Source organism: Pelophylax lessonae, assembly GCF_965119305.1.
Source record: "Pelophylax lessonae genome assembly, chromosome: 13".
Classification (NCBI taxonomy): Eukaryota; Metazoa; Chordata; class Amphibia; order Anura; family Ranidae; genus Pelophylax; species Pelophylax lessonae.
This window is the reverse complement of record NC_138780.1, coordinates 62,509,233-62,530,086: the sequence shown is the minus strand read 5'-3', so window position 1 is coordinate 62,530,086 and position 20,854 is coordinate 62,509,233. Positions and strand designations below refer to the sequence as shown.

Here is a 20,854-nt window from a genome sequence, read left to right as displayed (position 1 = left end):
GCCATGCTGGCAAAGAGTTACTTGTCTGTGCCTGCAACACCAACTCCATCTGAAAGAGCAAGCCTAACTTCAGAGCATGTCGATATGCTAACCTTCCTCCATTGCAATGCTATATATTAGTAACACAGGCCCCCAACCTGTTGCACTCTTGGGTTGTATAATGTTGGACTTCTTTAAACTACAAGATGGCTGCCTTCAGGTAATCGTTGCTCAGTATTAGCCATTATCTTTGCACAGTGTTGAGCAGTGCTTTTGTTGGACTTGGCTCCTTTAAAACTATGTTAGTATTTAACCACTTAAGCCCCGGAAGATTTTACCCCCTTCCTGACCAGACCCCTTTTTTCAACTTGGCATGCAATGCTGTACCCAAACAAAATTTACGTCCTTTTTTTCCCACAAACAGAGCTTTCTTTTGGTGGTATTTGGTCACCTCTGCGCTTTTTATTTTTTGCCATATTAATAAAAAAAGAGCGAAAATTTTGAGAAAAATTACATTTTCAACTTTGTCTTTTAAAAAATATCCAATACACTCAATTTATGTCATATTTTTTGGCCAAAATGAATTAAGCTACATGTCTTTGACAAAAAAAATTTCAATGAGCATATTTTTATTGGTTCGCGCAAAAGTTATAGCGTCTACAAACTATGGTGTAAATACTGACATTTATGCAGCTTTAATTTCTGACTGCCTATCGCAATTCATGAAGTGCTAAAATAGCAGGGCAGTACAACCCCCCCCCCCCAAACTACCACTTTTTGGAAAGAAGACATCCTAAGGAATGTCCTGAGAGGAATGTTGAGCTCATTGAATATTTCATTTTTTTTGTCACAGGTGTTTGAAAAATGACTAAAAAAAAAAAATTTTTTTTTTTTTTTACTCAAAGTTGTCATTGAAATTATATATTGCTCACACATGCCATGGGTATATGTGTAATTACACCCCAAAATATATTCTGCTGCTTCTCCTGAGTACAGGAATACCAAATATGTGAGACTTTTTGGGAGCCTAGCAGAGTACGGGAGCCCCAAAACCAATCACCACCATCAGAATTTCAAAGGGCGTACATTTTTCATTGCATTTTCTCACTACCTATAACGGTTTAGGAGGCCCTGAAATGTTGAGATACCACAAAACCCCCCCAAATGACCCTGTTTTTGCTGAGAGGCATGGTGAGTCCATGGAATATTTTATATTTTGCCACAAGTTTTCGGAAAATTACAATACATTTTTTTTTTAACACAAAGTTGTCACTAAAAGATACATTTCTCACACATGACATGGGTATATGTGGAATGACACCCCAAAATACATTCTGCCGCTTCTCCTTAATATGGGGACACCCCATGTGTGAGACTTTTTGGGAGTCTAGCTGTATACGGGACCCCCAAATTCAATCACCATCTTCAGGTTTTCTAATGGCGTAAATTGTTGATTTCACTCCTGACTACCTATCACCGTTTCAGAGGCCCTGAAATTTCAAGATAGCACGAACCCCCCCCCCCCCCCAAATGACCCCATTTTGGAAAGAAGACACCCTAAGCTATTTATAGAGAGGCATGTTGAGTGTTTTGCAGATCTCACTTTTTGTCACGAAGTTTTGGAAATTGAAAAAAAAGAAAATAAAATGCATTTTCCTGTTTTTTCTTCATTTTCCAAAAAAGAATTAGCGCTGCAAAATACTCACCATGCCTCTCAGCAAATAGATTGGAATGTCTTCTTTGCAAAATGGGTCATTTGGGGGGGGGGGGGGTTGTGCCATCTTAGCATTTCATGTCCTTCAAAAGTGTGATAGGTAGTAAGGAGTGAGATCAACAATTTACGCCCTTAGAAAGCCAGAAGGTGCGGATTGGTTTTCGGGGTCCTGTACGTGGCTAGACATAGGGTAGGGTCTAGACTCCTGTACTCAGGAGAAGCAGCAGAATGTATTTTGGGGTGTCATTTCACATATACCCATGGCATGTGTGAGCATTATATCATTTACTGACAACTTTGTGTAAAAAAACAAAAAAAAATAATAATAATTTTCCCGAAACTTGTGACAAAATATAAACTATTCCATGGACTCATCATGCCTCTCAGCTAATAGCTTGGAGTGTCTACTTTGCAAAATGGTGTCATTTGGGGGGGTTTTGTGCTATCTTGAAATTTCAGGGTCTCTGAAACTGTGACAGGTAGTGCAGTGGTAAAATCAGCAATTTACGCCATTAGAAAACCTGAAGATGGGGATTGGTTTTCAGGGTCCCGTACACAGCAAGGCTCCCAAAAAGTCTCACACATGGGGTATCCCTATACTCAGGAGAAGCAGCAGAATGTATTTTGGGGTGTCATTTCACATATACCCATGGCATGTGTGAGCACTATATCATTTAGTGACAACTTTGTGTAAAAAAACAACAAAACAAAAATAAATTATAATTTTCCTGAAACTTGTGGCAAAATATAAAATATTCCATGGACTCACCATGCCTCTCAGCAAATAGCCTAGAGTGTCTACTTTGCAAAATGGGGTCATTTGGGGGGGTTTTGTGCTATCTTGAAATTTCAGGGCCTCTGAAACTATGACAGGTAGTGCAGAGGTAAAATAAGCAATTTACGCCATTAGAAAACTTGAAGATGGGGGATTGGATTTCGGGGAACGGTACACAGCTAGGCTCCCAAAAAGTCTCACACATGTGGTATCCCTGTACTCAGGAGAAGCAACAGAATGTATTTTTGGGTGTTATTTCACATATACCCATGGCATGCATGAGCAATATATCATTTTTTTTGTCACACGGTATTTGCGCACAGATTTTCCAAACGCAATTTCTGCGAAAAAAATACATTTTCTTTTAAATTTATTGCACAAATACACTATATAATTCCAAATTGTTTGCTAAAATTTAAAAGACGATCTTATGCCGAGTACATAGATACCAGACATGACATGCTTTAAAAATTGTGCACGCCTGTGCAGCGGCAACAAACTACGTACATTTTTAAAAGCCTTTAAAAGTCTTTACAGGTTACCACTTTAGACTTACAGAGGAGGTCTACTGCAAGAATTACTGCACTCGACTTGGCGTTTGCGGCAATACCTCACATGCATGCTGCAATTGTGGTTTACATATGACACTAGACCAACGCCTGCGTGCGCCATTGCGCGCAAGCACGGGTGGACAGGGGGGGCTTGATTTTTTTTTTTGCTTTTTTATGCTATTTTGACACCTTTCCTTTCATTTTTTTTTAAATCATTTTTATTGTTATCACAGTGAATTTAAATATCCCCTATGATAGCAATCTGAAGTGACAGGTACTCTTTTTAAAAAAAATTGGGGTCTTTTAGACTCTAGATCTCTCCTCTGACCTTAACGCATCTGACCACACCAAAATTGGTGTGATAAAATACTTTCCCAATCTCCCAATGGCGCGGTTTATTTCTGGCGAAACAGAAGTCATGAAATGCTCGTAGCTTCCGGTATCTTAGGCCATAGAGATGATTGGAGCCATTCTCATCTCCAATTAGCTCTATGGTTAGATAATTGAACCACCGGCTGCACTCTCAGGTTAACCGGTGGGACAGGAGAGCCTGAGAAAAACCACGGAAAGCGGGGGAAGGCGGCGGTGGGGAGGGGGGGGGGCTTTTACATGTAAGCCGACCGCTGGCTGTAAAAAACGATACCAAGAGGATGCCTAAATCTGCAGGCATCATCCTGGTATAACCACTCAAAGTCCAGCAACGTACCAGTACATTGCTGGTCCTTGTTTGGCATATAGCAGCCCTCAAAAATTCAACTCGCCTTCTCGCATTTTGCGAGTGAATTGATGAGCAGGGCGAGTAAGAACAGGGCTGTATTGTAGGGGGAATATGCAGCTCCTCTGTTCAGCCTGCCCCTCCTGTCACAAGGCTGTGTGTGTGTGTTTCATAGCCCAGTGAGAAGCTCCCCCCCCTCCAGAAATGGGAGAGTCTGCATCTGCTCTGTTTTCTCCCGCCCCTCTCTCTCTCTCTCCCACAGTGAGTGCAGCCTGTGCTGTGTGAATATGTGTAGGCGGGAAAGTTTCATTAGCAGCCAGCAGCTACATGGTAAACATCTCTGACTGAGTAAGATGACCGGACTTACTCCTCCCTACCCTCTCACCCCCCCCTCCCCCTCTGTCCCTGTCATCTTCCTCTCTGTCCCTCTGTCACTTGCTATATGTGCCTGTTCCTTGAAAGTGGGGAGGCATCTATTTCTGGGGAGTCTAAAATCCAGCTGTATTACTCCCGGAACATTGGTGGTGGCAAGCAAGGGTGTTCCCTATAAACCTACATTAGTGACCCTTTATGGATGAACAGTTTCCTCCTGCTCCATGTACTTCAAGTTTAGTAGACTTTTGATGGACTCTTATTGATTCTATTTTATTTTATTTATGCATTCATCTTATACATTTACTTGTCTGTGAAGTTTATATTTATAATTGTTTGGTTTATTATATTTTCATTGTGGTACATCAGCGCCCGCAGTGATTCAATTGAACCTATTGTATGAATGGTAAGAGGTTACCACCATCCCTGCGCTACTGAAATTTTAGTCAGAAAGACCTAGAGTTTTTTGATGAATTTCAATTCTACATATTAACTATTAAGTAGCAGTATTTGTGATATTGATTTATCTATATATTTTTCTTTGACCTTTAAGCGCAGAGGATCACACAACAGTCTATAATTTATAGTCTATTTATAGTGGTATTTCTACACCATCTCTATCTCTCTCTCTGTCACCCCTCTCTCCCTCTCTCTGTGTCACCCCCTCTCTCTGTGTAACCCCCCCCTCTCCCTCTCTCTGTGTCACCCCCCTCTCCCTCTCTCTGTGTCACCCCCCTCTCTCTGTGTCACCCCCCTCTCTCCCTCTCTCTGTGTCACCCCCCTCTCTCCCTCTCTCTTTGTCACCCCCTTTGCCTCTCTCCGTGTCAGCCCCCTCTCTCTCCCTGTCACCCCCTTTGCCTCTCTCCCTGTCACCTGCTCTCTCCCTCTCTCTGTGTCACCCCCTCTCTCCCTCTCTCTGTGTAACCCCCCCTCTCCCTCTCTCTGTGTCACCCCCCCTCTCCCTCTCTCTGTGTCACCCCCCCTCCCTCTCTCTGTCACCCCCCTCTCTCTGTGTCACCCCCCTCTCTCCCTCTCTCTGTGTCACCCCCCTCTCTCCCTCTCTCTTTGTCAACCCCTCCTGCCTGTCTCTCTCTGTCAAACCCCCTCTCTCTCTGTTGAACCCTCTCTCTCTCGATTGTTGTTGTTGTTGTTATTTATTTTTGTAACTTAATTCTGAATAAAACATTTAACAGTGTAATTATATGAGATATTTTACAAAGGCGTGTTTAGGGGCGGTGCAGGGTAGGGTTTGGGTGGGGCAACAAGTGGCGAGTAACTCTTAAGGCCTTGCTAGTAGCTCAGGAATTAAAATTTTGAGCCCTGGCATATAGTATAATTTTTTTTTTATTTCCATGCAGCCTGTGGGCTGAACAAAAAAAAAGAGAACCTAACAGAAATCAGCACAGGAATATTGTGTAGTATTACTCATCATTAACCGCCCAAACAACCATCCACTGAATTTAATGATGGGTATACATGACAATATTCCACGTATACCTAAAAGGTATTTTAACTGCAGTGCTGAAATCAGCCTATCGCCACAGCTGCTGCCAGCAAAGGTATCCATATATGCTGTTCGCAAAAACTGTTTGTGTCAGAATATATAAAATCAATGTGGCAGCCGACGAGTACCTGCAAGAGAAACGGGTTAACAAAAGAATGAAAAACAAAGTACAGTAGGAATAGTAGAATAACATATAAAATGACTGACACGACAACTGTTTTTGGATTTTTTTATTTTTTTTTCTAGCTGTTTTTTTCTCTGAACTGCGATTTTCCAGCTTGGGTCTCTCAAAATGTCGATAGCCATTCGAACATCTTTCGAGACCCTGTGTTTGTGTGCCCTACACTGTGTCGTGCTGTACCCTACACTAATACTCTACTAGTGTATGGTAGCGCTCAAAACATTCCCCGATGCAGAGACCAGGTTGGTCAGGACATCTGGGACAATAAAAGCGGGTGTCACGCCTAAATCCGTGCTTGCCACAGACACAACATCTTCTTTGGGGGTGTCTTTGGGTAGGGGTACGCGGGAGGACATGTGGAAAATGTCTCTCATGCAGCCGGCTCTGGATCTGGAAGGGGAAGTTGGGCAGCCATAACTCCTGGGTACAGGTAGGCAAGGATGATCTCTTCCTGGAATTCCCGGAAGGATCCAGTTCGTCATGACGCCCTGTATAGGACAAAGGCGTTCAGCATAGCCAATTGGAATAAATAAACAGACACTTTTTTGTACCAGCGTCTGGCTTTATGGGCAACTAAATACGGCGCCAAAAGCTGGTCGTTAAGGTCCACCCCTCCCATATTAAGGTTATATTCGTGGAAACAAAGGGGTTTCTCCATAACGCCAGTTGCCGTAGGAATTTGGATCGTTGTGTCTGCGTGAAGGGAGGACAGAACGAAAACATCCCATGTATCCCTCCACTTCACAGTAAGCAATTTGTCAGTTTTCAAGCAGGCTCTCTCCCCCAGACTAAGACGGGAATTTACAATCTGTTGGGGGAAGCCCTGGCGATTAAGTCGCACGGTGCCACATGCGCCAATTTGTAATTCGATCAGGTGACTAAATAGTGGCATGCTTGTGTAGAAGTTTTCCACGTACAAATGGAACTCCTTTCCGGATAAGGGTGACACCAAGTCCCAAACTATCTTGCTGCTGCTCCCTATGTAGTCTGGGCAGTTGGGGGGCTCCACAGTGCTTTCTTTTCCATCATAGACCCGGAAACTAACTGTATAACCTGTGGCCCTGTCACACAGTTTATACAGCTTGACCCCGTACTTGGCAAGCTTGCTGGGGAGGTACTGTTTCATAGCAAGGTGGCCAGTAAATGTAATCAGGGACTCGTCAATGCAGACAACTTGTTCGGGGGAGAACAAGGCTGCAAACCGCTGATTGAAGTGGTCTATGAGGGGCCGAATTTTGTGGAGCCGATCATATGCAGGGTCTCCCCGAGGACGACAGATTTCAGTGTTGCTGAAATGCAAAAATCGCAGAATTTGCTCATATCTCGTCCTGGACATGGAGGCAGAGTACATATAGTGAAGTGGGCTAGTGGACCAATATAGCCGCAATTCACTCTGTTTGGTTATGCCCATGTTGAGGGAAAGAAAAGATTTTAAAATCGGAAACCGTTATTGATTTCCAGCCGAATGGTCTGGCAAGGGGCGAATTTGGGTTGGAAGCGATAAATTGTTGTGCTTATAAATTTGATTGATCCACAATAGATCTGAAAAGATCTTCCGTAAAGAACAGCTCAAAAAAGTTCAGGGGCGTAAAACCAGCTGTCTCCAGGTGGATTCCAGGTTGGGCAGTGAATGGGGGAAGTACTGGCGCTGTAGAATCAATGGGTTGCCAATTGGGATATGCCAGCGCATCAGGGAGGGCACTATGGGCTCTGCGGGCCTGTCTTTGAATACGCGGTGGCTGCGGGCCACTACTCCTGCTAGCCACCGCACCAGCTTCAACTGCACTTATGGGACTCGCCATGTCACCAAGTGTTACTGCAGTGCTGGTTGTACTAGGTCCAGGGTTTACTAGGCCGCTGGCACTTGCCAGGCCACCATAAGGATGAGCGGCCGTAGTACCGACACTCTGCTCCATAGGAGCACCCTGCGATTCCCGCATCTCAACAAGAATGGGGTCGTAATGGAAGTGTATGTGTGTGTGTGTGCGTGTGTGGTAATCAAGGGGTATTTCTAACTATGCGCCAGGGATCTGTGCTATTTTAGACTGACACTAACACTAGCTAATGTCACCTGTGTCACTAATAATAGTGATCAGAAAAAAAACTGTACACTATAAAAGTGACACTGTGACAGGGCATTTAAGGGGTTAACTGGGGGTGATCAGGGGGGGATCAGGGGGTTAAATCTTTATTGGGGGGGTGGCGGGGACCCTAAACCTCCTTGGGACAGAAACTAACTTGCTAGCGCAAACTCAAGTCACAATCACATTAATACAAAATACAGAAAAACAGTATATTACGTGTGTATTATTGTGCAATGTGACGGAGGGGAGGGGTTAACTGGATGTGACCAGGGGGGGATCAGGGGGTTAAATCTTTATTGGGAGGGGGTGGCGGGTATCCTGAGGATAAAAGGAACGGCGGCAAGCGCTAAACCTGGTCACAAGTCACACTTATACGAGTATATAGAAAATGCTATATACTGTATACAGCTAGTCACAATCGCACTAATACAAAATACAGAAAAACAGTATATTACGTTTGTATTAGTGTGCAATGTGACAGGGGGGAAAGGTTTAACTGTGGGTGATCAGGGGGGGATCAGGGGGTTAAATCTTTATTGGGAGGGGGTGGCGGGTATTTTAAGTGAAAAAGGGAGGGCTGCAAGCGCTACACCTGGTCACAAATCACACTTATACGGGTATATAGGAAAATGCTATATACTGTATACAGTGTGTGTTGTGAAAGGGGGTGTAGGGGTGATCAGGGGGGGATCAGGGGGTTAAATCTTTATTGGGGGGGTGGCGGGGACCCTAAACCTACTTGGGACAGAAACTAACTCGCTAGCGCTAAATCAAGTCACAATCGCACTAATACAAAATACAGAAAAACAGTATATTACGTTTGTATTAGTGTGCAATGTGACAGGGGGGAAGGGGTTAACTGGGGGTGATCAGAGGGGGATCAGGGGGTTAAATCTTTATGGGGGGTGGCATGTATTTTAAGTGAAAAAGGGGGGGGGGCGCAATCGCTACACCTGGTCACAAATCACACTTACACAGGTATATAGGAAAATGCTATATGCTGTATACAGTGTGTGTTGTGACAGGGGGTGTAGGGGTTAACTGGGGGGGTGATCGGGGGTTAAATGTGCCTATCCAAGTGTATATGAGTGTGCTTGGTGCAGTACTTACAGTTAGATGTGCTCTCCTCTCGAGATGAATCCAAAAAGGATTATGGGAGAGGAGAGCACGTCTTTTCTGAGCCTGTGTTTACATAACACAGGCTCAGCATGGAATCTGATTGGGCAGGACCGATCAACAGGTCCAGACCAAAAATCATTGGCCTGGACCTGATGACTGATCGGTTCTAAGCCCAATCAAGCCATCGGCGGCGGCGGGGGGGGGCGCAGGAGCGCGCACCAGACCGGTGGGAAGTAGCGACGTAGTACTACGTCACTTTGCCTGGCCGGGGCTGACTGCCGCAGTAAATAGTCGTGCCGCGGTCGGCAAGTGGTTAAGGTATGTTTTATACATTTACATCATAGTGTTGTTGTTGACCAGTATTTTTGTGGTGTGTTACTTGTAAACAACACTTTAGGGCATCAGGCATGAATAATTAATGCCATATAATTTCTGCCTAACACTTTGCAAAAGATGCATTCTGAAGGCATTATGTGGTTATTAAGGTTTTACTACTTTAACCACCACATAATGCCTTCAGAATGCATATTTTGCAAAGGGTTAGGCAGCATTTATATGGCATAATTATTCATGCCTGAAGTGTTGTTTACAAGTAACACACCACAAAAATACTGGTCAACAATAACACTATGTATATGTAAATGTCAATGTCAATGTAAAACATACCTAAAAGGTAACCTAGTTTTAAAGGAGCCAAGTCCAACAAAAGAAAGCACTGCTGCTCAACACTGTGCAAAAGTAATGGCCAAAAATAATGGCCAATACAGCAAAAGATTACCTGAAGGCAGAGAGCTGACTTGTAGTTTAAAGAAGTAAAAGTGTTAGGCAGATATGGCATTTTCATGCCTAATGCCCTAAAGTGTTTGGCACTTTATGTATATGTCTTGTATTTTTGCACACACAGTGTTGAGCAGTGCTTTTTTAGAATTTATATGGTATTTTGAATGCTTTTGGTGCTAAAGTGTTGTTTACGTTTATTTTTGCCACTTCATTTTGTATACTGTAAAAACTTCAACCACATTGAAGTATATTTTGGAAAAAAATAATAAAAGTTGCATTATATTATATTATATTAGAAGTTGTACGTATCATTTTTTGTAAAGTTATTCAAAGGATTATTTAGCTAATCAAAAAAAGAACACTAAATTAAGCAAAAAAAAAAAATAAAATAAAAATAATCGTTAGAGTAGTCGACTAATCTGAAAAATAATCGCTAGATTAGTCGACAGGCAAAATAATCTTTAGTTTCAACCCTAGATGGCACAGTTTCCACTGGAACATTTAGGAAGGATAGTGCTGGCAACTCTTTGCTGCAAGCCTCCAGCTGCCATCCCCTACTGTTTGAGCGTTTCCTGTGGAAGAGTTCATCAGGGCTAAGAGAAATTGTTCTCTGGACAAAGATTATGTGCAAGAGTGTAACATTATATCTGACAAACTAAAAAAAAAAAACGGAATTACAGTAAAGAATTGATAGAAAGAGGGAAACAATGAGCCAATGAGGGGGATCGCAATGTTTTGATTAACCTCCTTAGCGGTATTCCTGAGTGTGGCTCGGGGTTAAATTTCAGTGCCAAAAACGGTAACCCCGAGCCACACTCGGGGTACCGCTAGGGAGATCACTGGATTCTGTAAGAGAGGGTATCCCGATAGTGTGCGGCAGCCGGATCTTCCGCCCGATGCTCTGAGCCCCGGTTTCAGTCTCCTGTGACATGAAGCTCGCAGGGGGGTGGAACGGGCAGCAAATTCAAACAGTAAAACACACCAAACACACTGATACATTACAAAATAAAATAAATTCACATTAGTTTGCCCCCCAGTGCCCTTTCCTGCAGTTTTACTGTACTTGTATATGTATCTTGTATATATCTTTATGTATATATGTGTATATACACACATATATATATATATATATATATATATATATATATATATATATATATATGCACACGTATATCTATATATATATATATATCTATATGCACACGTATATCTATATATATAGATATATATATCTATATATATATAGATATATATATATCTATATGCACACGTATATCTATATATATATATATATATATCTATATATATATATATATATATATATATATATAGATATATATATATACACACACACACATATATATATCTTAATATACTGCCCCCTTTAGCAGGTATCACAGCTTGTAAAAGCTTTTTGTAGCCAGCCAAGAGTCTTTCAATTCTTGTTTGAGGTATCTTTGCCCATTCTTCCTTAAAAAAATCTTTCAGTTCTTTGAGATTTCTAGGCTGTCTGTCACGCACTGCTCTTTTAAGGTCTATCCATAGATTTTCAATTATGTTGAGGTCAGGAGATTGTGAAGGCCATGGCAAAACCTTCAGTTTAAGCCTCTTGATGTAATCCCCTGTGGATTTCGAGGTGTGTTTAGGAGCATTATCCATTTGTAGAAGCCATCCTCTCTTTAACTTCAGCTTTTTCACAGATGGCATCAAGTTACCATCCAAAATTTGCTGAAATTTTATTGAATCCATTTTTCCTTCTACTCGTGAGATGTTCCCTGTGCCACTGGCTGCAATACAACCCCAAAGCATGATTGATCCACCCCCATGCTTAACAGTTGGACAGAGGTTCTTTTCATTAAATTCTGTGCCCCTTCTCCAAATGTACCTTTGCTCATTCCGGCCAAAAAGTTCAATTTTAAAGCGGAGTTCCGGGCAGAGAAACGTTTTTTTCTTGAACATACCCCCGGGACAGTCAGGGCTAGCACATTCCACAATGGCTAGCCTCTGATCTGTCCCGGTTCGCACTTACCTTTTAGAAGAAATACTTACTTAGAAATTTTCTTCCACAGCGTTTCCATCTCGGTTGTGGGCAGCTGAAGCTGGCGCGGTCCTCTTCTCCGTCTTCTTCCGCGTCTTCGTGTCCCAGAATGCACTGCACCGGCCCCTCTCGTCACTTCCGATGCGGCGCCGCATTCCTAAACAGCTTCTGGGCATGCCCAGAAGCTGTTTAGCAGGGGAATGCGGCGTCGCCCGGAAATGACGAGCGGGGCCGGTGCGGCGCATTGATTCCTGGGAGCTATGACGTTTAGCTCCCAGGAATCATCGCGAGGCAGGAAGTGACGGGGTGAGCCTCGGCGCTGGAGGAGGAAGCTGTCATAGGTGAGTATTTACGATCGTCAATAAAAAGGTGAGTAAACAAAAAAAAAAAAAATAACTATCCAATTCCTTTTCAGGTGCGGCATACCTAGCGGAGGGGCACAAAAAAAAAAAATATTTTTTGTGCCCGGAACTCCGCTTTAACCTCATCGGTCCACAGAACTTGTTTCCAAAATGCATCAGGCTTGTCTATATGTTCATTTGCAAAGTTCAAACGCTGATTTTTGTGGTGAGGACATAGAAGAGGTTTTCTTCTGATGACTCTTCCATGAAGACCATATTTGTACAAGTATCTCTTTATAGTGGAATAGTGTACCACAACTCCAGTGTCTGCCAGATCTTTCTGGAGGGATCATGCAGTTAAACGTGGGTTTTGAATTGTTTTTCTCACAATCCCGCGAGCTGTTCTGTCTAATATTTTTCTTGGTCTTCCAGATCTTGCTTTAAAGTGGAGTTCCACCCTAAAATGATACTTACCTCCATCTTCTCGCTCCGGGTCACCTGAAAAACAAATGGATAATCGCATTTTTTTTTTTTTTTTACTTACCTCGTAGAGAAGAAAATACTTACCTTACTTCCTTCTTCCTCCCCTCGGCGACCACGGCCCGTCGTCACTTCCTGGCTTTGCAATGATTCCTGGGAGCTGAACGTCATCTCTCTCAGGAATCATTGCGCCTGCACCGGCCCCAACGTCAGTTCCGGGGCGCGCGTCATTCCCTTCTAAACAGCTTCTGGGCATGCGGAAGAGGACACAGAAGAGGATCGCGCTGGCTTCAAGCTGCCCACACCTGAGATGGCAGCGCTGGACAATACCTTTTCAAGGTAAGTATTTGTCCTAAAAGGTAAGTGCAACCCGGGACAGATCAGAGGCTAGCCATTGTGGAATGTACTAGCCCTGACTGTCCCGGGGGTATTTTTATTAAAAAAAAGTATTCCAGGGTGGAACTCCGCTTTAACTTCCACTGTTCCTGATGACTGCCATTTCTTAATTACATTCCGAACAGAGGATATTGACATCTGAAAACGCTTTGCTATCTTCTTATAGCCTTCTCCAGCTTTGTGAGTGTCAACAATTTTCAGTTTCAGTTTTCTAGACAACTGCTTAGAAGATCCCATGGTGCTAATTGTTTTGGGCAAGGTCAGATGAGTCTGGGCATTTAAAACCTTTGAGATTGACATCACCTGGTCTTCCCAGACGATGATTGATCGTGACACTGGCAGGTCTCAGCCTTGCAAAGGGGGCAGTGCATGCTATAAATTCTGCAGGGTGCCCAAACATTTGCAGACGCCATTTTTTTGTTTTCTGTAATTTTGAAAGTGTCAATGATGGAAATAAAATCTAACTTTTGTTGAAATATTATAAGAATGTCTAATTTGTATTGTGATGCCTTTTGGAGATTTTTCCATCTCTCCTTGGCTTCTTTATGCACATTAATACAAATTTTTACCTGGGGTGCACAACTTTTTGATCCCCACTGTATATATATATATATATATATATGTATATGTGTATATTTTATATATACACATACATACATACATACATACTTTAACTTATTTATAGTTATTTATTATATTATAATTTATGATTTTGTGTTTCAAACTTTATTATACCCGAGATGTTATAAAGAAGAACGCACGGTAAAAAAAAATAATATGTAAATAGTTGGTTTGGGCTGCTCGTTCTTAAGAATTACATGCAAAATAATGGTACCGCTTTCAGCACCTAAAATCGGAAAGAATCATACCGCCAGGGAGTTTAATCTTGTTTTTGGAATTAGGAAACAACCCCCTTGTAGATACAACAAAGGCATACATTTTGTAACCACATATTCAGTACAATATGATCAGATAGTGAAAATATAAAACATTGCCTTCCTATTTTATATGCGGATAAAAAAAAAAACTTTATAACATTCTGCAACAGAGCTATCTTTTTTCCAGCAGGACAGCTCCCACATTAGGGGCAATGTTGTCTCTGTCTCTTTTTCGTCCCCACAGCCCAAAGAAGTCTAATACATGGCTGAGAACAGTGGGATCATAGCTATGTGGCTTTTCCACATGTAAACAATGTATAAGACAAAAAAAGCAAAAGTGTCACCTCCTTCTCTACAGGAGGGTCTTACCCTCTCAGGAACTACATTAACTCTAAAATGGTCATTTATGTTATGTTAGAGGGGGTGACATACACCACATCTTACTACAACGTGAAGTGTGGTGGATACTCAAGCTCAACACCAGGGTGCCAAGTGGAATGAATAATAGAATGGACATTACCCTTTTTTCTGAAATGATGTTGTAATATATAAGGGGTTAATGTTTATTTTCTCATTTTGCATCTTTCTATGTTGAAGTCTTACCTGATCACACACACCTTCCCCTGGTGTTTTGTATTGATCTTAATTGCAATTAGGTAGATACTGTACCTAGATTTAGGAGCAGTTTTGTTACTACAGAAGTTTGCTGTCAGTGAGGGAATACATATATGCAAAGAAGTTTCTGTGTGCCGGCTTTTCTTAAAACAATGGTTAAGACTAGCCAGGTCATCAACTGAAAGCAGGATACAGATTCACAGGGTCACAGGTTACACAAGAGGCTGAAGGCAAAGCAGCACTGCCCGAGTTTAAATAGCCTGTTTGGCACCAGCATTTGTCATAGGTGCACACAAACGGCGACTCGTGTGTACTCACGAGTATGCGCATGCACGGGTGTTTTAGCCAGTGCCCAATTCCTGCGAGCACGTAAGAAAACGTGTTAGCCTGTGCACAGCAGGCCTTTCCTTACACTGCAAATCCATTTGCAGAAATGCAGCCCCAAACCTGTAAGGAACCTCCACTATGCTTCTGCCTCCTGCTGCAGCCAAATATTTCAGAATTTTGACTCATCAGCTCAGAGCATCAGATGCCATTTTTCTGTACCCCAGTTCTTAGACGCCCTCCGCAGAAGTCTTTGAGTGACGAAACCGGTTGGGGCGTGAGCAATGCGGTCACCCAGGCAGCAGGACGCCAGGCGGGAAAATTGGTAATTTCTGTGGACTTCCGGATGCTGACGAGCACGGCGGAGGTCCGGTAGGCTCCCTAATGCGGCTGTCGCTGCCTGATGTTATGCTTTGAATCTACGCTGTTTTAACCCTGTTTATTGTAAGTGCATTTGTGGAGGGGGCTGGGCTTAAATAAACGTGTGCATTAGCAATACTGCTCTATGTGCTACTTTATTGTTTCCTCCCATGCACCACATTTGAGTGCTTTGCATCCAGGTGAACAGCCTCACACATCTGATAGTGAATATCTGAAAGATTGTGGTCCGGATATACTAGAGATTGGGAACCTGTTTTTTTGGGCTGTCTATTTGCCAGTTTCTGGTAAGTGCATTTCCCTGGGGAGAGGTTTCACATGGTGAGGTGAGGGGACTGATTCCTTTTCGGCTCCAGCACTGGTGATACTTCCCGCTGTGAACTCCATAGAGACATTATCATATTCCATATGAACTCTTAATGGACCCTGTCCTTTCACACTTTTTCATGTTTAGTCATGATATGTGCTCAGCGCTGCTTGTGTATATGATCTCTGTCTATGTTGGAGGTGTATGCACCCTTTTAATATATGATTTCAGTTTAGGCAGCAGCTTTGTTTTGTATTATTATTTTTGTTTATTGAGTATTGCACAATAGGGGTGCTAGAGCGCTGGGTGATTGGGGGAGGTGTTTTATCGCAGTCCTTTTTTTTTAACCCAGTTCTTATGTGTTTATGCATAATTAAGTCGCCTAACCTTGTTTCCACATTGGAGGTATGACTTTTTGGCCACAATTCTTCCATGAAGACCACTTCTTACCAGACTTCTCCAGATAGTAGATGACTGAACTTGGGTCCCACTGGTTTCTGCCAGTTCTGTGCTGCTGGCATTGCTGGATATCTTCCAATGTTGAAGGGAAGTAAGCATGATGTGTCTTTCATCTGTTGCATTAAGTTTCCTAGGCCGACCACTGTGTCTACAGTCCTCAATTTAGCCTGTTTCCTTGTGCTTCTTCAAAAGAGCTTAAATAACACATCTTAAAATCCCAGTCTGCTTTGAAATCTTTGCGTGGGAGAGAGCTTGCTGATGCAGTATAACCACCTTGTGTCTTTTTGCTGTGATCAGTCTTGCCATGGTGTATGACCTATGACATGAAACAGTCTTCCACAACCTCACCTTAGTTAGCAGGGTTTGGATGTTCCTCACCCAGTTTAAAACCTTCTACACAGATGTTTCTATTTCCATTAATGTCTGTGTTTCAACCTACATATGAAATTGATGATCATTAGCACCTGCATGGTATAACTAGTTAATCATACACCTGACTCTAATCCTACAAAATCCCTGACTTTGTGCAAGTGTACAAAGTGTGCAAGCATAAGAATTGGTGCTGGTTTGAAGCCAGGGGTAGTTACACCTAATATTGATTTAAGATTTTTCTTCTGTTCACTCACTTTGCATTTTGTAAATGGATACAATTAAACAATTAAAATGTATATATTTGAAAGCATTTTCCATTTACAGCATTTATTCACACCTGCCTAAAACATTTGCATAGTACTGTAGGTCTAATTACTGAAAATAAATAGCAAGGAGCTTGAGAACTGATACAAAAGATATGATAGGAAAGTTTTATGTCAGCATGGGTGGGAGAACATTTACTGTATAGTACCCATCCTACTGTGCAGTGTTTATTCTTCTACTTCTGAGAATGTCAAAATGTACAAAGGTAATTGGAACATTCTATAACCTAATTTAACAATATCCTAAATATTATAACAAAAACCTCCTGTAGTATTAACTTTAACCACTTACCGCAAATCGACGTAGCCCTACATCGGCTGCAATAAGCGGCTGTACCGGGGTGATGCCTGCAAGCTAGAGGCATCATCCCAGTACCATTTTTTAGAGCCGACAGTCAGCTTTCAGGCGGTAACGACCCATGCAGCTTGGGAGCCGCTCGATCGTTACCCCAAGGAGCGTGAGGGGACGCCCCCCTCCCGCCACCTTCCATGCTCTGCCCGGGTCTTCCGTGCCACCAGGAGACCCGAGCAACCAGCCGGCACCTCTGCAGGCTGGCTGGAGTCCCGATCAAAGCTGGATGTGGCTTTGATTGGGTCTCCGATGACGTAACCCGGAGGCGGTGTCCACGACGTCACATCTAGTTTACTCGGCAGCTAAAGGCGCCAAATTTAAAAAGTGACTGTATTCAAAAATGCAGCTTTCGGCATTTTTAATACATTGAAGTGGAGTGGAGGGGTCTAGGGCCTATTGCAGTCACAAGGGATGTTTACATTGTTTGTGACAGCAATAAAAGTGATCAGATTTTTTTTTTTTTTTTTTTTAACCTGTGCTAAAATAAAAAATAAAAAAATAAAATAAATAAGAAAAAAAATAATTTGTAATCGCCCCCGTTGCCATGAGCTTGCGCACGAAAGAAAACGTATACGGAAGTCGCGCCTGCAAATGAAATCGCTGTTCAAACCACACATGTGAGGTATCACTGCGATCGCAAGAGCGAGAGCAATAATTAAAAAAAAAGAGATACTCTGAAACTCTAATAACCGTTAAATTTTTTTAAAGCATCGGCTGTGGAGATTTTTATTGACCGTAGTTTGTCACCATTCCGTGGGTGTGCACAATTTTTAACCGTAACATGTTAGGTATCTATTTACTTGGCGTGACATCATCTTTCACAATATAAAAAAAAAAATGGGCTACCTTTACTGTTTAGTTTTTTTTTAAATGCAGTGAAATGTAATTAAAAAAAAAAATGGCGTTTGAAAGACCGCTGCGCAAATACCGCATACCGTGACAAAAAATATTGCAACGACCGCCATTTTATGCTCCAGAAAAAAGAAGGGGGAAGAAGCGCCACTTGAGTGCAATTAAAAAAGTTTTATTAGGACAAGCAAGGTATGGTGACTCACATCTGAACATTCATTGTGGTGCTCTCCGTGGTGTAGTCAGGTAGCTGGGTGCCTGCTCTGGATCCGGTGGACACTTGATCCAGAGCAGGCGGTGTGACACTTGATAAAGGAGTGCGCATGCCCGACAGCGGCATGTTGCGCATGCTCTGAAACATGTAGTGAAGCCCGGATACGCCCACACAGCCCACACTGCCCGAGACGTCAGACGCTGCCGGCCGCAGCCACAGCTCTCTGCAGTTCCTCCGCTGATCCGACCCGGAAGTTGCCTGAGTCTACCCCTGGACCTCTCCCGGATGATCGGACCGCACCGGATCCAGAGCAGGCACCCAGCTACCTGACTACACCACGGAGAGCACCACAATGAATGTTCAGATGTGAGTCACCATACCTTGCTTGTCCTAATAAAACTTTTTTAATTGCACTCAAGTGGCACTTCTTCCCCCTTCTTTTATGTTTGACATTGAGCTGCTTCGCTCACCCGGATAGCAGCCCAGAGTGCCATCCAGCCCAACTCCCCCCATCCACCTGAAGAACAGTGGATTCTTACACCCCTACCTCTCCCCTCTCTGAACCGAGGCCAACCCATCACCCTCAGTTTATATCACAGGCACTTGAACCCTTCATCCCATCCCTTCTAAGGCTCCTCCAGCTTGCAGCCTTTTGATGTGCCAGTGCCCTGATTGATCTCCACCTGACCATTTGCTTATATTAGCAGCCAACACAAAGAGTAACACCCCTTGTGAGCGCTTAAAAACATACTTTCTATTTTATGCTCCAGAGTCTTTGCTAAAAAAATGTATATAATGTTGGGGGCTCCAAGTAATTTTCTAGCAAAAAATACTGATTTTAACTTGTAAACGACATGTGTCAGAAATGGGCTCGGTCCTTAAATGGTTAATATCTTTATCTGCAACTAATCTGTTATGCAGATATGTTCATTACAAGTAATTGCTATAAATTGTTTGCAAGGTTTTTTTTTTTTACTCATGAATATGTTTTGCCATTAAATTGAAGGTAGGTGCCTTTTAACCACTTCCTGACCACCCGTCACCTTTTTACTGCGGCAGGGTTGCTCTCCTGCGCAAACTGATGTAGACCTACGTCGGTCGCGCGTGGGAAGCTAGGGGTGAGCACGCGCCGGCGCGTTCCTGCCCCCACTCGGCAGCAGGGAAGCCGATGCAGCGGGCAAGGTGGCTCCGATTGCCGCCTGACACCCGCCATCGCTCCCTGCTGAGATAGAAGGACGGTCGGCTGTTGTAAACACAGCTGACTGTTCTTCTGCCTGAAATGATCACAGAGCTTGTGTGATCCTTCTATATAGGATCACATGTCTCTATGGTCATTTCATAAGCCACCCCCCCCCCCCACAGTTAGAATCACTCCCCTAGGCTCACATTTAACCCATTGATCATCCATAGGGTTAATCCATTCCCTGCCAGTGTCATTATTACAATAACAGTGCCTATTTTTAGCACTGATTACTGTAGTAATGTCACTGGTACCCCCAAAAGTGTCAAAAATGTCAGTTAGAGTTCCGATCTGTCCGCCGCAATGTTGCAGTCCCGCTAAAAATCGCAGATCGCTGCCATTACTAGTAAAAAAATAAAAAATAAAAATGACATAAATCTTTCCCATAGTTAGTAGACGCGATAACTTTTGCGAAAACCAATCAGAATACGCTTATTGGGATTTTTTTTACCAAAAATATGTAGCAGAAAACAAATTGGCCTAAAATGTTAAAAAATTTAGATTTTTTAATTTTTTTTTTGAGAATGTCATGGCAGAATGTGAAAAATATTGTCTTTTTTCAAAATTGTCGCTCTTTTTTGTTTATAGTGCAAAAAAATAAAAATCGCACAGGTGATCAAATACCACCAAAAGAAATCTCTATTTGTGGGGAAAAAAAGGACATAAGGACCGTGCAATTGTCCGTTAAAGTAACGCAGTGCCAAATCACAAAATAGGGCCTGGTATTAAGGGGGCAAATCCTTCCGGTCTTAAAGTGGTTAAGAGTTGTACAATGATAGAGATCACATCTAAATATCAAACTATAAATCAGATGCCTAGATTTACACTTTAATGTATGTAATCTATTGGATTTACCAGTCTTTATATGACTTACAATGACGAAGCAAATGTGACTTAAAAAAGTATCTAGCACATACTATAAATTTGCTTTGTTTACTACCTGGGTGAAGAAAACCCAGCTGTAACAGACGGGGATGAAGGTGGTGTTGGTGATGCTTCCTTGATAATTGGTGAGACGGAGGGAGGGGTGGATGAAAGTACAATGGAACTGGATGGAGCAGCATCATCCGAATCTCCTAAAACAAATAAATGATAGCAGCTGTAATATAACACAAGCTCACTTGCAGATTAAAAAAAGACAATATAAAATATACAAGCGATTCCCAGGTGTTATCTTGTATTGGGAATCTAGCTATTTTCGGAAATTGAAAAGAATGGTTGCAGCACCTTCAGTACCTAAATACAATATATGGGATACCGGACTTTTGAGGTGCTCAGATATGTAATGACACAAATTTTTATTTATAAAAATATAAACATTTATTTATAAAAAAAAAGTATATATAAAAACATTCTATACAACCAAATTATCAATGTGCAAAAGTAGTATCATTCACTGCGCTTTTGTATCCAAACAGTTTTGCCGTTTCGGCTTCTTCAGGGAAACGCGTGAAGAATTTTACTATTACATGAACAGAAATTCTGTGAAAATCAAATATATACATAAATACAAT

General features: G+C 42.4%; 1 protein-coding gene across 8 annotated transcripts in view; it reads right to left on the bottom strand.

Annotated features, from left to right (window-relative positions):
* PACS2 (phosphofurin acidic cluster sorting protein 2) overlaps positions 1 to 20,854 on the bottom strand; it is a 1,277,570-nt gene that overhangs the window by 142,057 nt on the left and 1,114,659 nt on the right. For 7 of the 8 annotated variants that reach the window (XR_014224766.1, XM_082242585.1, XM_082242586.1 and 4 more), the window contains one exon: positions 20,281 to 20,416. The exons of the other annotated variant lie outside the window; for it this stretch is intronic. Coding sequence is in view for 6 of the 7 variants with exons in the window: in XM_082242585.1 (XP_082098711.1) it covers positions 20,281 to 20,416 (136 nt within the window). In the remaining variant the exon portion in view is untranslated. The remainder of the gene's footprint in view (positions 1 to 20,280; positions 20,417 to 20,854) is intronic. 8 annotated transcript variants of the gene reach the window in all.